This window comes from Eleginops maclovinus, chromosome 1 (genome assembly GCF_036324505.1).
Source record: "Eleginops maclovinus isolate JMC-PN-2008 ecotype Puerto Natales chromosome 1, JC_Emac_rtc_rv5, whole genome shotgun sequence".
NCBI classification, from domain to species: domain Eukaryota; kingdom Metazoa; phylum Chordata; class Actinopteri; order Perciformes; family Eleginopidae; genus Eleginops; species Eleginops maclovinus.
Genome location: NC_086349.1, coordinates 19,509,206 through 19,527,134, shown reverse-complemented (window position 1 = coordinate 19,527,134; position 17,929 = coordinate 19,509,206). Strand labels below are relative to the sequence as shown.

General features: G+C 40.4%; 2 protein-coding genes across 6 annotated transcripts; one reads left to right on the top strand and one right to left on the bottom strand.

The window, feature by feature from the left end:
• Positions 1-545: 545 nt before the first annotated feature.
• Positions 546-11,914, bottom strand: raf1a (Raf-1 proto-oncogene, serine/threonine kinase a). Of its 3 annotated transcripts, none has more exons than XM_063885251.1 (18): positions 11,456-11,914; positions 8,823-9,049; positions 8,600-8,712; positions 8,389-8,491; positions 8,135-8,292; positions 7,591-7,680; positions 6,002-6,155; positions 5,456-5,575; positions 5,282-5,306; positions 4,297-4,412; positions 3,912-4,029; positions 3,649-3,733; positions 3,341-3,517; positions 3,206-3,252; positions 2,965-3,083; positions 2,719-2,850; positions 1,812-1,946; positions 546-1,725 (listed from the first exon to the last, which is right to left on the bottom strand). In XM_063885251.1, exons 2-18 carry the CDS (start codon positions 9,021-9,023, stop codon positions 1,585-1,587), a joined length of 2,034 nt encoding a protein of 677 aa, XP_063741321.1. In that variant the 5' UTR covers positions 9,024-9,049; positions 11,456-11,914; the 3' UTR covers positions 546-1,584. The 3 variants fall into 3 exon arrangements, with proteins under 3 accessions (XP_063741321.1, XP_063741329.1, XP_063741337.1); XM_063885259.1 differs by having other exon boundaries at positions 5,516-5,575; XM_063885267.1 differs by lacking the exon at positions 5,456-5,575.
• Positions 11,915-13,935: 2,021 nt separating this feature from the next.
• cnbpa (CCHC-type zinc finger, nucleic acid binding protein a) lies at positions 13,936-17,918 on the top strand. Of its 3 annotated transcripts, none has more exons than XM_063884677.1 (5): positions 13,936-14,089; positions 16,008-16,134; positions 16,354-16,419; positions 16,633-16,831; positions 16,925-17,918. In XM_063884677.1, exons 2-5 carry the CDS (start codon positions 16,011-16,013, stop codon positions 17,043-17,045), a joined length of 510 nt encoding a protein of 169 aa, XP_063740747.1. In that variant the 5' UTR covers positions 13,936-14,089; positions 16,008-16,010; the 3' UTR covers positions 17,046-17,918. The 3 variants fall into 3 exon arrangements, with proteins under 3 accessions (XP_063740747.1, XP_063740755.1, XP_063740739.1); XM_063884685.1 differs by having other exon boundaries at positions 16,008-16,140; positions 16,961-17,918; XM_063884669.1 differs by having other exon boundaries at positions 13,937-14,089; positions 16,008-16,140.
• The last annotated feature ends 11 nt before the right edge of the window (positions 17,919-17,929 follow it).

Sequence of the window (17,929 nt, the reverse complement as noted above, 5' to 3'; positions counted from 1 at the left end):
GTCACTCAAATAAGTTAAGGAACCATCATTTTTTGTACCCTGGGTATTAATTATAATTCTGAATAATTAATAACTTTCTTATTTAGATCACATAAATTATTTCCATATTTACTATACATTTGCACTCTGGACTGAAGCATGCCCATGCCCAGCAGGAACTACACGTTTCATGTTTACACCAAAACAAAATACAAAACGGTCCTCTTTTTCCACAGCACGTCCCTCCCTTGCTAAATTATTGTTGTTCCACCATGCTTGCCAGTGGCTGCAGTACACAGAGGGATCAGCCAATGGTGGAAACCCCTGGTGTACTATAATGGTGTATGAACTGGATCCCTTGTGAGGTTACACCACGTTGCCACTGCTACAGCAAACATTTCACCCCACCACAAAGTCTTGCACATGTGTGGGACTTTAGTGCTAGAGAGGAGAGGCCGTAAAAATGTGATGTCATCTGATCACCTCACTCAAAGGCTGGTCATAAAATCAAATAATGTACAAATCAACGTATTCTCCATAATAATAAACACAACATTGAACACATATTTGGCAAAGGAAATTAACTTAATTTTATTAAAATATTGAATAGACAACTTTCTCACCAAGGACACAAAAAACGTTTAACCTCCTGAAAGAGACATCAAAAGACAACAAATACTAATTAGTTTCCGATCATTTAAACATTTAAGACAACCGCCACATGTCCAGCTCATGATAACCTCCCCAGCGTGAGGACTGATAAGAATGTGTGTATCTACAGATCAGTTTACTCTGATCTATGAAGCCATATGTATACCGTTAGGGAATAACCATTGCTTTTGCTAGTGTGTGCAAATTCCGTTTTACTGTCATCACTCATGCTCGCTGTCTGACAGGCTGATAGATCTCCAAAATGACCCACCCAAAAAAGACAATTAAAAAGACAAAAAGAACAAAAGAAAAACAGTTTCCCATCTACGCCATTATCCTTTAAGACAATGCAAAATAAACTACTACTGTGCAACTAAAATGGACTACATCCAACGGCTTTGTTGGTGATGACGAGGAGGTGAATTGTGCGGGATCTTAGTCCAGGCTTTGTTTCCTCTTAAGGCATGTAAGCTTTAAATTCCTCTTCATCAGAAACCAGCGCGGTCAGACAGAAGGCTGTGCTTCACATCACAGAACCCAAATCCAGAGAGAAACATCTCGTCTTCCTCTTGAGTTTCCTTCAGTGTCCATTTATTGTCGTCTTAGGTAGCTGTGCGTGCACTTATTTACAAATTTTACCAAATGCATTGCCACCGTGGAGCCTCTGCATACTTATTAATACGTGCAGTGATAATCAAGGCACCATCTTATGCCAGCTTCTTCATGTGTACTTCCCACTGCAATCCATCATGACTCAGAGCCCCTCTCTTCTCTCCCCTACATATTGTATTGATTAGCCTGGGTTTATGCATGATTGTATGTACATTTTAAGGTCTACATTCGCATCTGTGTGTAGCGCATTTGGGCGTACTTAGCATTTGGACGGTTTCGGATATTTTGAAAGAGAAGGAGGAGGGGTAAGTGTAAGGAGAGGAGGCAGTGCTGTCTGAAACTCTAGAAAACCGGCAGTCTGGTGGAGGTCAATGTACATGCATTGATATCCTCAGTGTGAGAGGCTCTGTGCAGGGACGGTTCTGAGGCACTGCGGTTTATCTTAGGTAGGGCGTGCTGGAGAAGCTCGATGGAGGACAAAATCTATTTAAAAAAAAAGAGGAAAGAAAATTATTAAGTAAACAAAACATTCCTTATTCTGTTAGAAGTCTTTAATAAGAGTACTTCACCTGTGGGAAGAGCGGCCTCTCGTCCTTGGACTTCTTGATGCAGTCGGCCACCAATCTTTTCATGGCTTTGGGGCAGCTCTTGTAGAGCTTACTGAGGTCTGGGGACAGATAGCCTCGTCCCACCATGAAGATAATCTGAGAGGAAGGGGACACACAGATCAGACTGAGTGTGTGGATCCCATTTGAAAACATTTAAGAGTTAAACTACTGATCCAAGTCAGTGCCATGATTAAAGAACCCTGTTTAATCAGAAGTCCATCTCAGCAATAATCTAAGAAAAACACCCAGAGAGTAAAAAGGTTAGAAGCATCTAAAACACAGGAGATATTGTGGAGGCATGAGTGCGAGATGCTGCACAGATAATGGATGATAGGAGCACTCCATGTGCTCGCGAGTCCGCAGTGGCACACTTTGTACAGCGACTTTATTCTATTTTGAATACAAACACAATAAATTGAGCTGAGCAAGGAGCCAGACACGATCCAGGCTTGGTCTCGTGGCCTGTGGGAGGACGAAAAAAACCACAGACACACATTTGCACTCCCAAGCACCCCTTTTCAAACACACCAACAGGGTTGTGTTACGGGGTCTAAAATTAGGCCAGTGGCTCCAGGAAGGCCGCCTCTGTTCCATGATGGGACTTAAGCCAACTCCAAAGCCCCCTCCAGACAGCGACCCAGTGTCTTTCCAGCACCTTCTGGCCCGGGCTCGCTGAATGACACTGGGACACAGGCGAGGACTACAGCTCGACTGACTGTGGGTTGCAGCTTTGTTTTAAATGACCAAATCTAAGCTTGCAATTTGACTTTCAAGTTTTCCCATAAAAGTCTCCCCCATATTAGTTGCTGTACCATAAACTATTGCAACTTGACACACAATATGAAACATCTAAATGTTGAGGCTTTACCTGATCTCTAGTTGCTATCAGAGAGTAGGGGAGCTCTCCCGTCAGAAGCTCAAAGAGAACAATTCCATAGGAATAGACATCAGACTGGAAGCTGTAGGGGTTGTTATCCTGCATCCGGATAACCTCAGGAGCCTGTAGACAAAGAATGAACACACATTTCCTTATATTATCTGTTGTATCTCCCATTCATAAGTGTCTCAGTACAGTTTTCTTCATTGCTTCAGTGAAATAAAAACAGTTACTGACCATCCACAGAATGGACCCAGAGGGCTGCTCCACCTGATGTGAGCCGCTCCATCTGGCCTTCACGGTGGCCAGACCAAAGTCTCCGATCTTCACCGTCAGCCCTTCATGCAAGAAGATATCTACATCGCTGTCAAGGAATCACAGCTAAAGCACACAGAGAAAACACACATCCTGACCACCATGAAGATTAAAGTGCATCGGATGCTTTAATCTAAGCACCCACAGCCAATAGAAAGGATACTGTTGGACTTCATGTCACGATGAATGATGTTCTTTGCGTGCAGATAGCTAGAAATGAAAGAAAAACAATTGATTGCATCATGGTTTCTTTAAATGTTATATATAAATCAGGAAACATCCATTTGTCAGGACTTACTCCATGCCCTGAGCCGTCTGCCTGGCGATATCAATGAGCTGGATTATCTTGAAGTTGGTCTCCAGGACGTGAATGTGTTTGTAGAGACTGCTGCCTTCACACCATTGGGTCACGATGGCCAGGTTGTCCTTCGTCATGTAGCCCATGAATAACAGGATGTTGACATGTCGTGTTTTCCTGAGGGGAAGAGGAAACAACAAATTGAAGATAACAGAATAAAAGTTGGCAGTGAAGACGATTCATCAGGGTTTCTGCTAACAGCTGCAAAACCCAGCATTAAAAAAAAAGGTATTGATGCCATTTCTTACCTCAGGACCGCCACTTCATTTCTGAATGCCTGAAACTGCTCCGGTGTTGGGTCGGTCACCTTTAATATCTTCACTGCTACGTCACCTGCAACAAGAATACTCTGCTCATCTCCCCATGATCCATAATAATCCCCTGTGAGCTCAAACGAAAAGCAATTCCTCATTCCCACAGGTGAGTCATCGCAAATTGTTAAGTGTAGTAAGGACAAGTAAAAAGTAGTTACACCTGAAAGTGCCCTGCCCCATCTGGAATACATTCCTACCATGCCATTTTCCTTTGTACACAGTTCCAAATGAGCCAGAACCGATGCGGGAGTTCAGATAGACCTCGCTGGCCTCGATCTCCCAGTAGTAACTGGAGTCCCGCTTGTCCCGAGGCCTCTGGAGGAACAGAAATCAAGAAGGTGCAACTTATGTGAGACTCATAACCTAATGAAACCAGTTATTGTCAGCCAATATTTCCACAACTTGTTTCTATTTATATACATCATACAAGCAGGAAATAAATGAGTAAAAGTGTATTTAACTCCAGGTAAATCACTAACGAAATGTAGCAAAGTACACTTCTTAAACAACTTTAAATCTATAATGAGAGTAAATGTAATTTACAACTTCAACCACTGCATACAAACAATGCATCAGACTTACAATTTTGTGTTTCTCGTGAGTGTTGAAGGACGGTGCCCTCTCTCGCTGGTTGGGTGCGGGGGCTTTGGACGGCGGCTGGGACCAGCCGGTGGGGCTCTGGCTGGGGGAACTCCCCGCTTCAAGATTACAGAGAGAAAAAATCGATTGGGTATGGATTCACAATTGAGGCTGCTTCAAAATCATGCACTACTGAATCTACACAGAACTTCATGCAGAGGATTAGATATATATACAGCTCCAGGAAAAACTAACAGACGACTCCACATGTTTCTTAAATCTTTATCTCTAGAAGTATGGCAGACATTCCAGTGTCTGTTGAATTCCAACACAGAGAGAAATTGTAATTAGTTTAGAGAATACAATAAAAAAACTAAAAATCATTTAAAGACATACTATAAATAATAAAACAAGAGAAACTGATAATGCTGAAGCGGTCTCTTTATATTTCCCAGGGCTGTATATACAGTGTTCTAGTTAAGATTTCATTCAAATGAAATATACAATTTCTCTATAGAAATGCACACAATATTGTCCTGATCCTCCTCCTTCTATCTGACTCAACAAAAGGGAACTAAGGTGGCCAATGATAAAATAAATAGGTGTCACATTAAGAATAATGTAAAGGTCTGTAGAGCCTTTCTTCCTTGTTTGATGGCAAATCACATGCAAATTAATCTTGAATTACCATCCTACCACCATCAGTGTTCCATCCTACCACCATCAGTGTTCCATCCTACCACCATCAGTGTTAAGCTATTTTTTTTACATCTGCAAAATATTATAGGTAACACCTAAAGCTTTGATGAGAAATGTACCAATTTGGAGGGAAACAGGGACAGCCAGGCAGTCAATTCACTAAGAAAAGTTTGAAAGTGAACAGCTCTTTGTTTTAAATAAATGCAGAATGATAAGGGCGAGATCTGAGTTAAGAGTGTAGGGAGGAAGTGTGATGCAAACCAAAAAGTACACAAGAGCAGAAACTTACACGAGTCATGATCACGCATCGCATCCTAGAGACAAAAAATAATAGAGTCAGTACACAGTGGCCGACATGTTGTGCAGTCACTCATGTTTTGACTTCCGTACTGAGATGTGAATACAGATAGTCTGTTTGCAATGCATGCAATTCAGACTGCACACGGACGCTCCGCTCTCTAACCTTTTCTGGACTCTCGGATGAGGCCTCAACAAAAGACTGGGAGAAGTGCACAATACCTACTTTCCTCTTCAGCCAGAATCTGTGGCACCAGGAGCTGGGTGACGCATTCAGGCAGTCTAGCTACTCCCCAGTTAGGTACACAATACAACAGGCAAGTGAAGACAGGGGGAAAAAGGACAGAGTAAAGCAAAGTAAGGAGGGAACAATTGAAAATAATGATGCTCAGTTTCTACCTGAACAGAATATAGAGGAAATATTCTACAAATCAAAACTAGAGAGCTGATTATGCAAGAACATGATAGAAAAAGCAGAAACTAGACCTGAAGAGGGGGAAGTCAAGAGACGCACATTTTAAAATAACATGAAAACAGGCTCAACCCTGTTCAGGTGAATCACTTAACACAGATAAGAGGTAGAAAGTAGCAAGGCGCAGATAGTTGGAATGCCTGAGATGTACGTAGGAGGGCAAGATCCCTCTCAGGCAGGAGATATTTTAGGAGTGGCTTCAACCTACAGGACTACCCAAGGGGGGTGGTGTGTAGTTACCTCAATCATGCTGCAGTCTACAGGCAGGGTAGTGCTAACCATGTGGACGTTGGGTGTGGAAGTGGAGCGCTGCCTCTGGGAGAGCCAGCCACCTGCGGGTGTGCAAGGCGCGGTGTAGTTGAAGGCATGAGGGGTGGAATATCGGTGGGCCGAGCTATGAAGGTGAAGAAGGACCAAATATTACGACAGAGAAGCTATTGTTCCTCTACGTTTTGTGTCACTGCTTCAAAATGACATGCAGTAATGGCATCTGACAGGAGGGCAAACAGTGAATTCAGTGACTGCTTTATAATTTGGACTGCTGTGGGTGTGGTGTTGGTCGAGGCAGTGGCTTTCAGGTTACATTTCTGTTATTTTCCCCCTGTCAAGCATCATATGTTGATGTTGTATCATCAACAAACTGCAACCGCGCATGCAAAATTACTACGGGGAAAGAACAAAAACGGAAAAATACACTGTGGTGAAGTAGTTATTAGTAGTTTTATTTTGGCCTTCCCCATGTTTAGCTAACTTGACAGTGAAGAGCTATTTTGCCCTTGATGTTTGCCAAGATCAGTATTGGCTCAGCTGAGTACAAAACTCACCAGCTAAATATGTAAATCTGCTAAGAAACCGAATGTCAGCCTGACTTGAGATGTTCATTTTAAAAGCAAAACCTTTTCAAATTTAACATATGAAAAAGAGTGTTCCTGTTGCTGGATTATTAACAGCTGGACTGTAGCGGCTGGTTAAAATGAGGCGATGAAGAGTGAATGACGTATACAAATCATAGAGATCATTAAATCACAATTACAACCATGGGCTGCTCTTTAAGAACAATCCCCCTTCTGGCAGTACAGGACTATGTTTCAAAAGAGTATTTGAGATTGCGCTGCATGGAACAACTTGATACTCTGTGAGCGCTAATTTGGCAGCTCAGAGTGCTTTTTAACCATTTGAAGCACTCATTTCTTTTCACGCCTCTCATTACATCAGCTCTTGGACTGCTAAGACCTCATAAAGCTGAGGACGTCATTAGAAACAGGATTTGATTCAATTCAGATTAGGTTCCTTAGACATTACCACTTAGACTGATTTGCAAAAAAACTGAAAACGATCACGTTCACAGCTGCCTAAACAAGCCTTTTTTAAACTCTTGTAGACATTTTTCTTTGTGAGGATCCCCGTTTGGTTTACGTAAACAATGCAAGGTTCGAAAAACTTTTAAAATAACTTTGCAAATGTTTCATGTGGAAGAAAATACATTAGAGTAATTTGTTAGAGCTCAAGGATACACACAATGCACTTTGGTAAGCAACACTGAATGTAAGCATGTCTTTGGTTTGTATACAAGGACACCCGTCTAAAGAGAAGTACCGTCTTATTTTGCCCGTTTGACCGTAGAGATGGGCTCAATTAAGCAAAAGCATTTTTATATAGTTTGTATTTGTGCGTGTATAGGTTCTCTGCTCCCAAAATCACAGTCTTATTTGCATATTTGCGCCTAAAAATGGGAAAAACTTCATCAAATCTACAGTAGATTTGAGTATTTATCTCAAACACAAGGAGGATGGGCTGTGGATCCATCAGAGAGAAAAGCGTCACCTCACCTTGGAAACCGTGTTAAGGATTCTCTCATTCGCCGGGACGTGAGCGGGGGCAGCGACGGGGTGCTGCTGTCACCAGGTGTTGGACACAACCTGAAGATAGACAGCGATAGAGACTCTCAGTACGTGGGAATGTGTCAGAGTTTAATCACATATGCATATAAGATAATATAATAGATATGTAAGAATATAAGAATGCAATGGTTATCAGGTTAACAGCTTTATCTCAGCACTGTCAATGATATGGATCTTATGAATGGTAACTATCAGTCCTGCAGCCTGCATGCAAAATAACACTAATAAGCTTCTATTCTCAGTGTGAGTATGCAAACCATATTTAGGAGCGTAATCAGGAGACCTGTAGTATGAGCAGAACATGCTTTCTCTTTTTTTATCCCACCTCAGCTTTGATTGGATTGAAAATGTAATTATAAGCTTAAGCTAAATTAGGAGTGGCTTCAGGATGGCAAGTATGTCTGTCAGCTATACTTCTGTAATGAATTAAACATAATGTAATGCTACAGGATGTACTAGTGAAGACACTTACAGGAGTTGTCTGATGTTGCTCCAGTCCACACACATCGTGGGCACTTTGGTGCTGCAATGCTCATGGAATTTGTAGCCGCATGTTTGGCAGCGGAAACCGTTCAACAGAAACTTCTGGCAAATATCACAGAATGCTAGTTTCAGATATGTTTTCCGAACCTGAAAATGACAAAGAAAACACACATTGAATTCTTCAGCAGTGTCACTTTGCATTAAATTAAGTGTAAACTTATTTGAAATGCTTTGAATACTCACAAAGTTATGTGTTGTCAATGGAACGTGATCTAAAACCTCCACCTGTAGCTCCTCTCCAATCAGGGAAGAGGAATCAGTGTGCCAATCCATTCGTAGTTTTTTACTAGAAAAGAAAACCACAAGAGGATTTACATGAGGCGATATCAGAGCTAGAAAAATCACAGTCGCAGGAAAGAAAGTGATTTCGAAGTGTTTTGAGTCCTGAGCTCACCTCCTCTCTCCAGGCTGCAGCCTGAAGACAGCGCAGCACTGAGGCTGCAGACCTCGCACCTTTAGTGCTTTAATCAGGCAATTGTACAAAGTCATACCCGGTCGCACGTTTACCTGACGGACAAAAATAAGGGTTAACTCTTCCATATTCTTTAAAGCAACTGTACATCAGTATTTCATCAGCCTTGTGCACCATCTTGATCCAGCAGGAAAAAGTGTCTCACCACGGTGCGCTGCTGGTTCGGGAGGTAGACACGGATAGTGCTGCTAGTCTTGGAGTCTGGGATCTTGCTGTCATCCGAGGAGCGGCGTTGGTAGGGAAAGCCCTGCACCATGGTGGGGGAAAGGCACGGGCCCTCAAACGCGGAGTCCTTCATTCCGAAGCCGTTGCTCAGGGTCTTCCACGCTCCCTGAAGGTGCTCCATTAGTAAAGCCAAGTGCACTCAGTGGTCTGAGAAAAAAGAAAACACATACAGTATAAGCAGTCTAAAGGCTTCAAAGCTCACATCAAGATCGCCTGCCTAATCAATAGTACATTAGTTCTCTTACTTCTTTGTGAAGATATTAGTGATGTGCAGATTCAAAGTGTAAAAGACTAGTCTGCAGATTTAAATAGAGGGTAAATGGTTTTCCGCCATGAAAAAGGTCTTTAAATTAATTTTACCGACACTCTTTAAATGCATAGCCTCAAAGAAAATCTATCTTTAGATTACAAAACACTCGGCTATGTAGATTAAATTGTGGCATTTGTTTACCACTGAAAACGCAGCTATGGTATCACAGACAGAAAAAACATGACCCAACAAAGATAGGTTGGGGTTAAGGTACCGAGAACTTGTTTGATCTAATCTCCTAACCGTATCTCACCGAGTGCAGCCAACCCTCATGTATGATGATGTGATGTGATGTGATGGGAAATCTTTTTACTGGGTTATATCTGTAGGTTAGTAGCAAACCTTTTGGAAATGTGAGAGTCAAGTAAAGTGAATGTGTCAGTTGCACAAGTTTAGTGGTCCAATGTGCTTATTAAACTCTGGGCTCAACCCTACACTATATCACACTATAGTGGTAGTTTAAGGAATACCACATGTGCTTTTTTAGGATTAAACTAGCAATTGTCCTTTCCCTTTCATTTTAGGCAGAGCAGCAGAGCAATGTAGACAAACTAATCCACCCAGACTAGGAGAATCTCAGGCCACCACAGAGGTCAGTCGTGTTATTTACAGTCTATGCTTTCAACAGACCCTTTTTTTCTGCATGGTCAGGCTACAACTAAAACGTGATAGTTTGAAACAGTAAAGGATCACAAGTTTCACACATAAAGTCTATTTGACAAAGAGATAAAGGGAAGGAATAACAAAAAGAAATACTGGAAAACTAAACAAAAACATCTGTGCTTCTTGAAAACAAATTTGTGAACTACTCAGTCGCTTGAAGAATGATTATTTTTTAAGTTGGACCTACCCATCATCACAAACAAATATGATCCCTCTTTCACTTTGATTTCAATACAAAGAGTTAGTTGTAGAGTAGAGTCAACTTGTATTTCCAGAAGTTTCACTGATTCTTGGTCTTCATTTTGATTGTGTATTCTTTCACTTAGCATAACCACTAATTATCTCTGGTGTGTCCCAAACAAAGACCTGTTAACATTGAAGAGATGATCTACTGCAGTCAGTGGTTAGCTGTCAGAGCATACATACTCAGTGTGTCAGAAAATCAAGAACTTAGACGATTTTAGTTATTCAACTCTTCCTAACATGCTACAGGAATCGTGTTCAGAGCAAGCACTGTGATTGATCCATAAAAAAGGGTATCAACAGTAAATGTGAAGTCCTGACTTTACTCCGCTCTGCTTACATCTGTTCTACATAACAGGTCAGTCTACATAACACAGTCAGCCATAGAAACCCAGCACAATAGTTGCATCCACAGGAGAGTTTCTATGACTTACCTTAAGTCAAAGGTAAGATCAATGTCACCATATTTTGGGCAGTGGTGCAAAGTACCAAAGTACATTTACTCAAGTAGCTACTGGACTTGAGTACAATTTTGAGAGACTTGTACTTTACTTGAGTGTTTAAATGTTTTACTACTTAAAACTTTTAACCCACTTCAATTCAGAGGTAAACAGTGTACTTTTACTCCACTATATTTATTTAGTATATTTAGTTACTTTGCAGATTTTGATAAATAATGTAAACTGCACCTTTACCAGCTTCGATAAACTCATTAATGCATCAATAATTAAAATAAAAATATATAATATATTAATCTGGATTCTGGAACAGGCCAATCTGCATATTGAGTACTTTTACTTCGGGTACATTTTGATGCCAACACTATTGTACTTTGAATGCAGGCATTTTCCTTGAAACATAGTTTTCCTACTCTGTGGTAGTTCACCTTTAACTTAAGTACAAGATCTGAGTACTTCTTCCACCTCGGATATTGGGAGAGTTATGAAGAGAGGCTCGCTAAAGTAACTTTTGAACGCCTTCAATTGAGTTCCAATTAAATCCAACTTATTACTAACCGTACTAGTAAACAACGCCTACCACAGAAAGACATGCATGATTTAGGGTACACAACCAGAGAAGCTATTAGTAGCTACGTGGGTTTTTATAAGGCCTGGTAGATCCAGTTATTGCTGTGAAATTGCCTGAAGGCCCTCGGCGGCGAACTCAATCGTTAAACTTCACTGCATATTCACCCTCCATTCAAATTTCACTTGTTCAAGCAATGCATGTCGTGGTCATGTGTCCTAAGGAGAAGCAGTTTTACAGTTGTGGTTAACATTTCACACCCAATTCAAAAGAGTAGCAATGCTAAGAGCCAGTAGCCTGTGTGTGCTTACCAAGAGAAGTTAGGAAAGTTGTGCTCCGCCATAACTTCAGGAAAAAGTGGCGTCGGTGACATCATCATATTTGCAACGCATTCAAAGAAAAGGGAAAAAGTCGAAGTTTTTAAAACCCTGAATTTCTATCTACCGTGGACCCGGTTAACGTTGCAATAATGCTGGACGTGAAGGTCATAGGCTGGTCGCTTTTACGAGTCACAAAATATAATAAGAGGAAAAGTGTTATATCCAAGTCGTGGTAAAAGCGAAAAAATCCGTCGGACCCTCAAAGTGACACGACGAGGGATACTGTTAAAGTCCCGTGAAGCACTTTCAAATTAAAACTCCCATAAGTTGCTCGGCACGTCCTTGCTTTTCAATCAATATTTACGTTGTTCAGGAGAAGGTGAAAAGGTTTGAGTTGGTGTCGTGCGTCCGTCTGACGCCAGTGATTGAAACAGGACCTTGCAGTCATAACAAGAGTTGCAAGCATCACTCACACTGCGCAACTATAGCACAATTTAATCCCTCCCACTTTGCTCAAACCTCTGTTTTTGGTTAATAAATATAAACTGTATATGTTTTAAAGTGTTATGGTCTTTATACATTTCATATTATACATAATATTCTATAGTTAAAGTATATAAATGAGTTCCTGCTGTCTTTTGTTGTTGCTGTTTTGCAAAGGGTAATGCATGTGAAACATTGATATAGTTTTTCGTGCACTTTTGTTGAAATACAAGTTGCAACAGTATCTTTTGAAAAGCAAAGAAATCTAACCACTACCGGTTTGGAGTAAGGGAGTAATCCACTATTAACTTCAAGTGCACCACCATCTGGATACAAGGGGACAGTGCAGCATTTCCTTAGGAATTATGTGGACCCTTCCTGATAATCATGACAGTCATGCTACATTTCAGATATCTGCTCAAAAAGACAATAAAGAGTCCACTTGAAGTATGACATGTAGGCTATAAAAAAGGGTTTGACCTATTTTAAAGGTGAATAGATATATTACATTCACTACATATTGTTAGTTTATAGACATGTATCATTCTTTAGTTTATGTGGATATAAATGGCTACGAACATTAAAACAGACTTAAAATAACAACTTGAGTTAGCCAAGAACATACCAAACTGCCCAGAAACACTACCATTTTCAAACCTTACCCTCTACACTCACCATGTGTTCATCATCACTGTAACATCCCAGTGTGGGTCCCCTGAGGTCCCCTGATTACAGATGGCTCATAGGTCCTTTCAGCGAGATGGAGTTGACACCATCTGAGAATAAATAGCTTTATCAACATCCTGGTAAATATGTCCTGAAGGCTTTCAGCATATAGTGTTTCCATAAAGCATCAGCAGACTCCAGAAATCCAAATCATAAACCCATGGGTTTTTTCAATGTTGCTTTAATTGTATCCTCTTTACTTAACAATATATTCTACTTTTCAAAAAACCAAAATGTCTAACTGATGTTCCATCTGACAAATAACAGAAATGCCAAACACTGTTTCTGTGAAGATGAGGGCAGGGCTTTGTCATTGTGGAGCGTTTTAAGGTGCTCCACCCCACATGCAACAATATCAGTGTATTTCAGTCATTGCTGGGTTTTACGGTAAAACATCACCCATTTAATTTAAAATTAGGCCGCAAAAGATGTGATATTTCCACTGCTTTGTGTCTAAGGTTGTGGGCTGCACAATAAAGACCACAGCAAATAATAATTTATATGTCAAAGCTTTAGAGCGAATGCCACCTTAAGACTGAGCTGAATGCATCTTTCCCAATTATTGATCTGGCTGAGCACTCAAGCCAGTTAGCTGAGATGCTTGCTGCTCCCATGGATTGTTATCAGCTCACTTGTATTCAAAATATGATGCAATCAGGAATTTCATTTAGTAACTCTGATGAAAACCCTTCATGTTTGAGACAAAGCTGTTTGGTGTACAATATTGTTTAAGATACATTTACACTTTCATTCTGTGATTGATGTTTTCATGTACATCTTATTCTTCCCTTATTAATACACATACCAGTGGTTTATTGAGAATCGGATACACTGGTCATTGCACTATTATTATTTTTTTAAAGCTTCTTCTCAGACATGTCTAGATACTGTCATTGATTTAATTGAATGAAACTGTAGATGTATCAGGAAAGTTATCTGAAAGAGGTCACGAAGAGATGTAAGAGGCCACAACATCTAACTTGTGGTTCTTACGTTTCCACTTTTCTTATTTTCTGAAACTATTATGAATGATTATAATTATTAATGTTGTTATTAGTGGTAGTAGTAGTTGTTGTTGTTGTTCTTGATTTGTTGTTGTAGAAGCAGTAGTGCCAGTTTTACTATAAGTATATTGCTAATTATAAGGCTTTAACATTCCTCAATCTTTTAAGAAGTTGGAAAAACAAGGCCAGTCAGTTTAGGGAAAAGGGACCATTCTGCATCCGTGATTGGCTGATTCATAGAGGCGGTGTCCAGACTTCCTCGTTTTTGATTGGTTACTTTCAGAGTCTGTGACCAATCACTGTGCAGGTTTCTACTGGATACTGTGAATGACAATTCAGGAACTCCTGTTCGCACCGCATGTAGCGCAAAGAAGGAGGCGTAAACACTGACAGAGCTAAGGTAGCCAGCGAGGTAAGCAATAAAACAGCACTAAAAAGGTTTTAATCAACGTAAATGATAAATGTGTAGACTTTAAAAACGACATCGAGTTAAAATCGAGAATTGCAGGAAAACTGGACGTTTATTCGGTTTTCTTTTATAAAAACGCACGGGTTTTGTTTGGTCTGACTAACGGGGCATCGGGTTCTCGCTCCGGCCTGCTAACGTTAGCTCCTCACAACGACTTTGGTGTGTGCGCCCTGCGCGGGAATTTTGTTTTTATGGTATATTTACTTTAATACCCGTCCGAAACAATATACGTCAAATCCATATTGCATTATCTGTCGAACCAATACTTTCTTAATGTATAAATATTCTTGATCGTCGACTGAACCGTGCTTCTTGGTGGTAGTCGTGAGCTGGTCTATGCTAACATGTGCTAACCAGCTCCACCACTGTCTCGCGAGCAACGTTACGCAGAAAAGTCAACGTGACTAGGCCAGCGTTAGCGTAGCTTCAATCTTTGGCAATTGATTCAGTTTCAGCCAGGAAGCACGTTTAGTTTGGTAGAAAATATGGTCAATACAGTCTTAAAAGTTATTTTTAAACACAATTAGCATTTGAAATGGCTAATTTAACAGATGCTCATCACAACACGATGGGATGGGACTGCCCTCTGGTGCTGCTAGCTCTCCAATTTAGCACGCAACCCACGGCATGCTTTCATGGCCATTTCTGTAACGTTAGTAGTCTGTGGCGTGTAGCACCGTCTTGCAATACATCGAAAATAATCTGAACTCAAAAGTCTATACTACGAAGGACCCTACCTTTTTAATGTTGCTACAGGAAAAACATATTTTGTTAACTATTTAGTGTAACAGTATTATGTAAGACATGAGTGGAGGCCCTGGGGGCATATGGGGGAGCATTATACGAAATAAAAGCAACAAGTTCACCTTTAAGATCTTATTCAAAGGTGATTTAAAAAAAAAAATCCCATCAACTCATTTTGTCACAATAAATCGTATTTTCGGTGCTTATTAGAATTAGCTTGATTACTCATTAACTCACATTCTTCCCGACTTGATGTCTTTAGCACCGTCAGCAAACAGAAGTTTGGCCTATGGCGATCACAACATGATTCCATTGAGAAAATCATGTAAGTTAGCTTAGTAGTTAGCTTAGTTGTAGTTAAACGACCAATTATGATAGACACCAGCTTAAGTATGTACTTTCACCCTTATTGTATCATCATAGATTAGATCCCTCTGTTAGTCATTATGGTAGTCTGACTCCTGCACACCTGCTGTGAGTTGTGTAGTATTGTGACTTTGGCACAAAAAATGGTGTCAAAATCCTTGTAATGCCAAACAATTTCTAAAATGGTAAACATCATATACTTTGATATGATTTCCAAACAAATGACACATTTAATTGTGCCAATAGGTCATTCTTGATGACACCCCTTGTCCACACTGGCTGCCCCTTGAACCCCCCCCCCCCAATCAGATACAGCTGTCAAAGTACAGGTCACTGGCTTTTAATAGTTTAATTCTAATATTTAACGACAAACAGGTTTCCAAGCCACAGATGAAATAGCTTAAAATCTGTGTAGTAGAGCTCAAGCAAATGTTTGCATAAATCTGTTTGTAAGTAGTTGAAACAGATTTAGCCACAAATGACTGATGTGCCAGGAAATGGTTTTAGGCTTTAACAGCATACTACTCAGCTTAATTTTAAAATGAGGGGTCATGCTCTAGGTTTCATTTAGGCAAAAAGTTAACAATAGGAAAACATTCATATCTGCCATATTCATCCTACCAATTATTTCCTGTCAAAAAGTCATATTTAATGTGCAAAAGTGTATGCCGCCCAGTGTAGTCACTGAATTCAAAAGTGCCTGTACATGTTTCTTAAACTGAATTTTGTTCACTGTTATGTTTTTGTTTAGGTAATGGACATGAGCAACAGCAGCGACTGCTACCAGTGTGGCCGTGCCGGGCACTGGGCCAAGCATTGCCCTACTGGTCAAAGTAGCACACGTGGTACTGGTGGACGCAGCAGGGGTCGGGGACGAGGCAAGGGTACTATCTATTATCCAGGCCACACCTAGTATAGGATCATTATCACTAACCCATTTTTTTATGAACATGTTTTTCACCTATGGCTGTAATGTGAGGTTATGGTTTTTGTACAGCTTTACCAATGAAACACTCATTGTTGAAAACCCTTTAAAGCAATACATTAAAACATTGTCTTTCTTTCATCTTTGCATACCAATCTGTCTATCATTACAGAGCTGTTCTGTTATCGGTGTGGAGACCAAGGACACATGGCCAGGGACTGTGACCAAACTGAGGATGGTGTGCATTGCAGTTCTAAATTCTTCCATTTCAGTTCTAGTTAGTTGGTGTGAAGTGGTGTTCTCTTACACCAGTCACAGAAGTAATTACAATTTGATTACCACGCTTCACACAACAGTATAGTATCCATAGAACTTAACCTTTTATATATGGCAACACTTTTTTTGAAACAGTTATACATTTTGAAGAAACCATTTTTACCCTTCTTTACAGCGTGCTACAACTGCCACAGGAGTGGCCACATTTCCCGGGATTGCAAGGAGCCCAAAAAGGAGAGGGAGCAGCTGTGCTACAACTGCAACAAACCTGGCCATGTGGCCCGTGACTGTGAGCATGCCAACGAACAGAAGTGCTACTCCTGCGGTGGGTTTGGCCACATCCAGAAACTTTGTGATAAGGTCAAATGTTACAGGTGAGATAAGATGTGTAGTCCTCTTAAGTAACTTCCGTTTGCTTTAAAGTAAGCTGCCTTAATTGAAAAACTAACGGTTTTTGTCACTTCTAGGTGTGGCGACATTGGCCACGTTGCTGTGCATTGCAGTAAAGCAAGTGAGACTAACTGCTACACCTGCAGAAAGCCGGGCCACGTGGCAAAAGATTGCCCTGAAGATGAAAACTGCGCATAATCAGTGCCCTCTGTTGCCCCTCCTTTTTTCAGATTGATGGTTGGTTGTATTATTTTCTCTGAATCCTCTTCACTGGCCAAAGCTTGGCTAACAGAGGCTAGTCCCAGGCCAGTGAGCCTCTCGACATGATATACAATGAAAGGGGTGAAAAAAAAATCTTTCTGCATTCAATACAAAAATGTTTTAGTTTGGTAGCGGTGTTATGTATAATGCTTTGTTAAAGAACCCCCTTTCCAAGCCACTGGTTATCAGAGATGAATAAATGGGACTAAACATATGGGAATCTATAGGACCTTTTGAGCTTGTGGAAGTAAGCCTCAGTAATATGAGATAGAAGAAGGGAGTAAATGGAAACTGAACTTCCATGTAAGGTTATTTTGGTTTGTTTTAGTGGGATTTGAGTTGGCCAAGAGGGTAAAGACAAGGAAACCGTTCATAACATGATGCATTTCAGCCCTAAAAGCAGCAAAGTGGGCGATAACAAACTACATGTTATATTGCTACGATATAAACATTTTGGAGGTATTAAAAGAAACACGTTCTTTTATAGAAAATCTGTTTACAATTTAAATATCACGTGGTAGTCCAAGGTAGACTTTTCCTTTTAAAAATGGCTTTGGGGTTTTTTTTTTTTACCTTGGCAAAATTTAACAACATGAACAGTTGTAAGAACAGCAGAATTAGGAGTTATTTGGGAATGAAAAAATGTTTTCACAGAAATCAAAATGTTATTTTTGTACAATATCACTTAGACTACTGTATAAATACCATTTGCTTGTACTCAGTTTTTAAGTCGGAAGGAAAGTGCAACTGAAGTCCTAGAAAATAGAAATGTAATTTTAAACTATCAATAAAGCTGGAGGAGCACGGGGAGGTCTTGTTGT

Bases quoted from the DNA above. Each gene is read 5' to 3' on its own strand.
- raf1a (XM_063885251.1), bottom strand. From the start codon at position 9,023: ATGGAGCACCTTCAGGGAGCGTGGAAGACCCTGAGCAACGGCTTCGGA. The intron at 8,492-8,599 runs GTGAGCTCAGGA...TTTCTTTTCTAG, and splicing joins CTGCAGCCTGGAGAGAGGAG to TAAAAAACTACGAATGGATT. The intron at 7,681-8,134 runs GTAAGTGTCTTC...GTCTATCTTCAG, and splicing joins AGCAACATCAGACAACTCCT to GTTGTGTCCAACACCTGGTG.
- cnbpa (XM_063884669.1), top strand. From the start codon at position 16,011: ATGGACATGAGCAACAGCAGCGACTGCTACCAGTGTGGCCGTGCCGGG. The intron at 16,420-16,632 runs GTGTGCATTGCA...CCTTCTTTACAG, and splicing joins CTGTGACCAAACTGAGGATG to CGTGCTACAACTGCCACAGG. The intron at 16,832-16,924 runs GTGAGATAAGAT...TGTCACTTCTAG, and splicing joins GATAAGGTCAAATGTTACAG to GTGTGGCGACATTGGCCACG.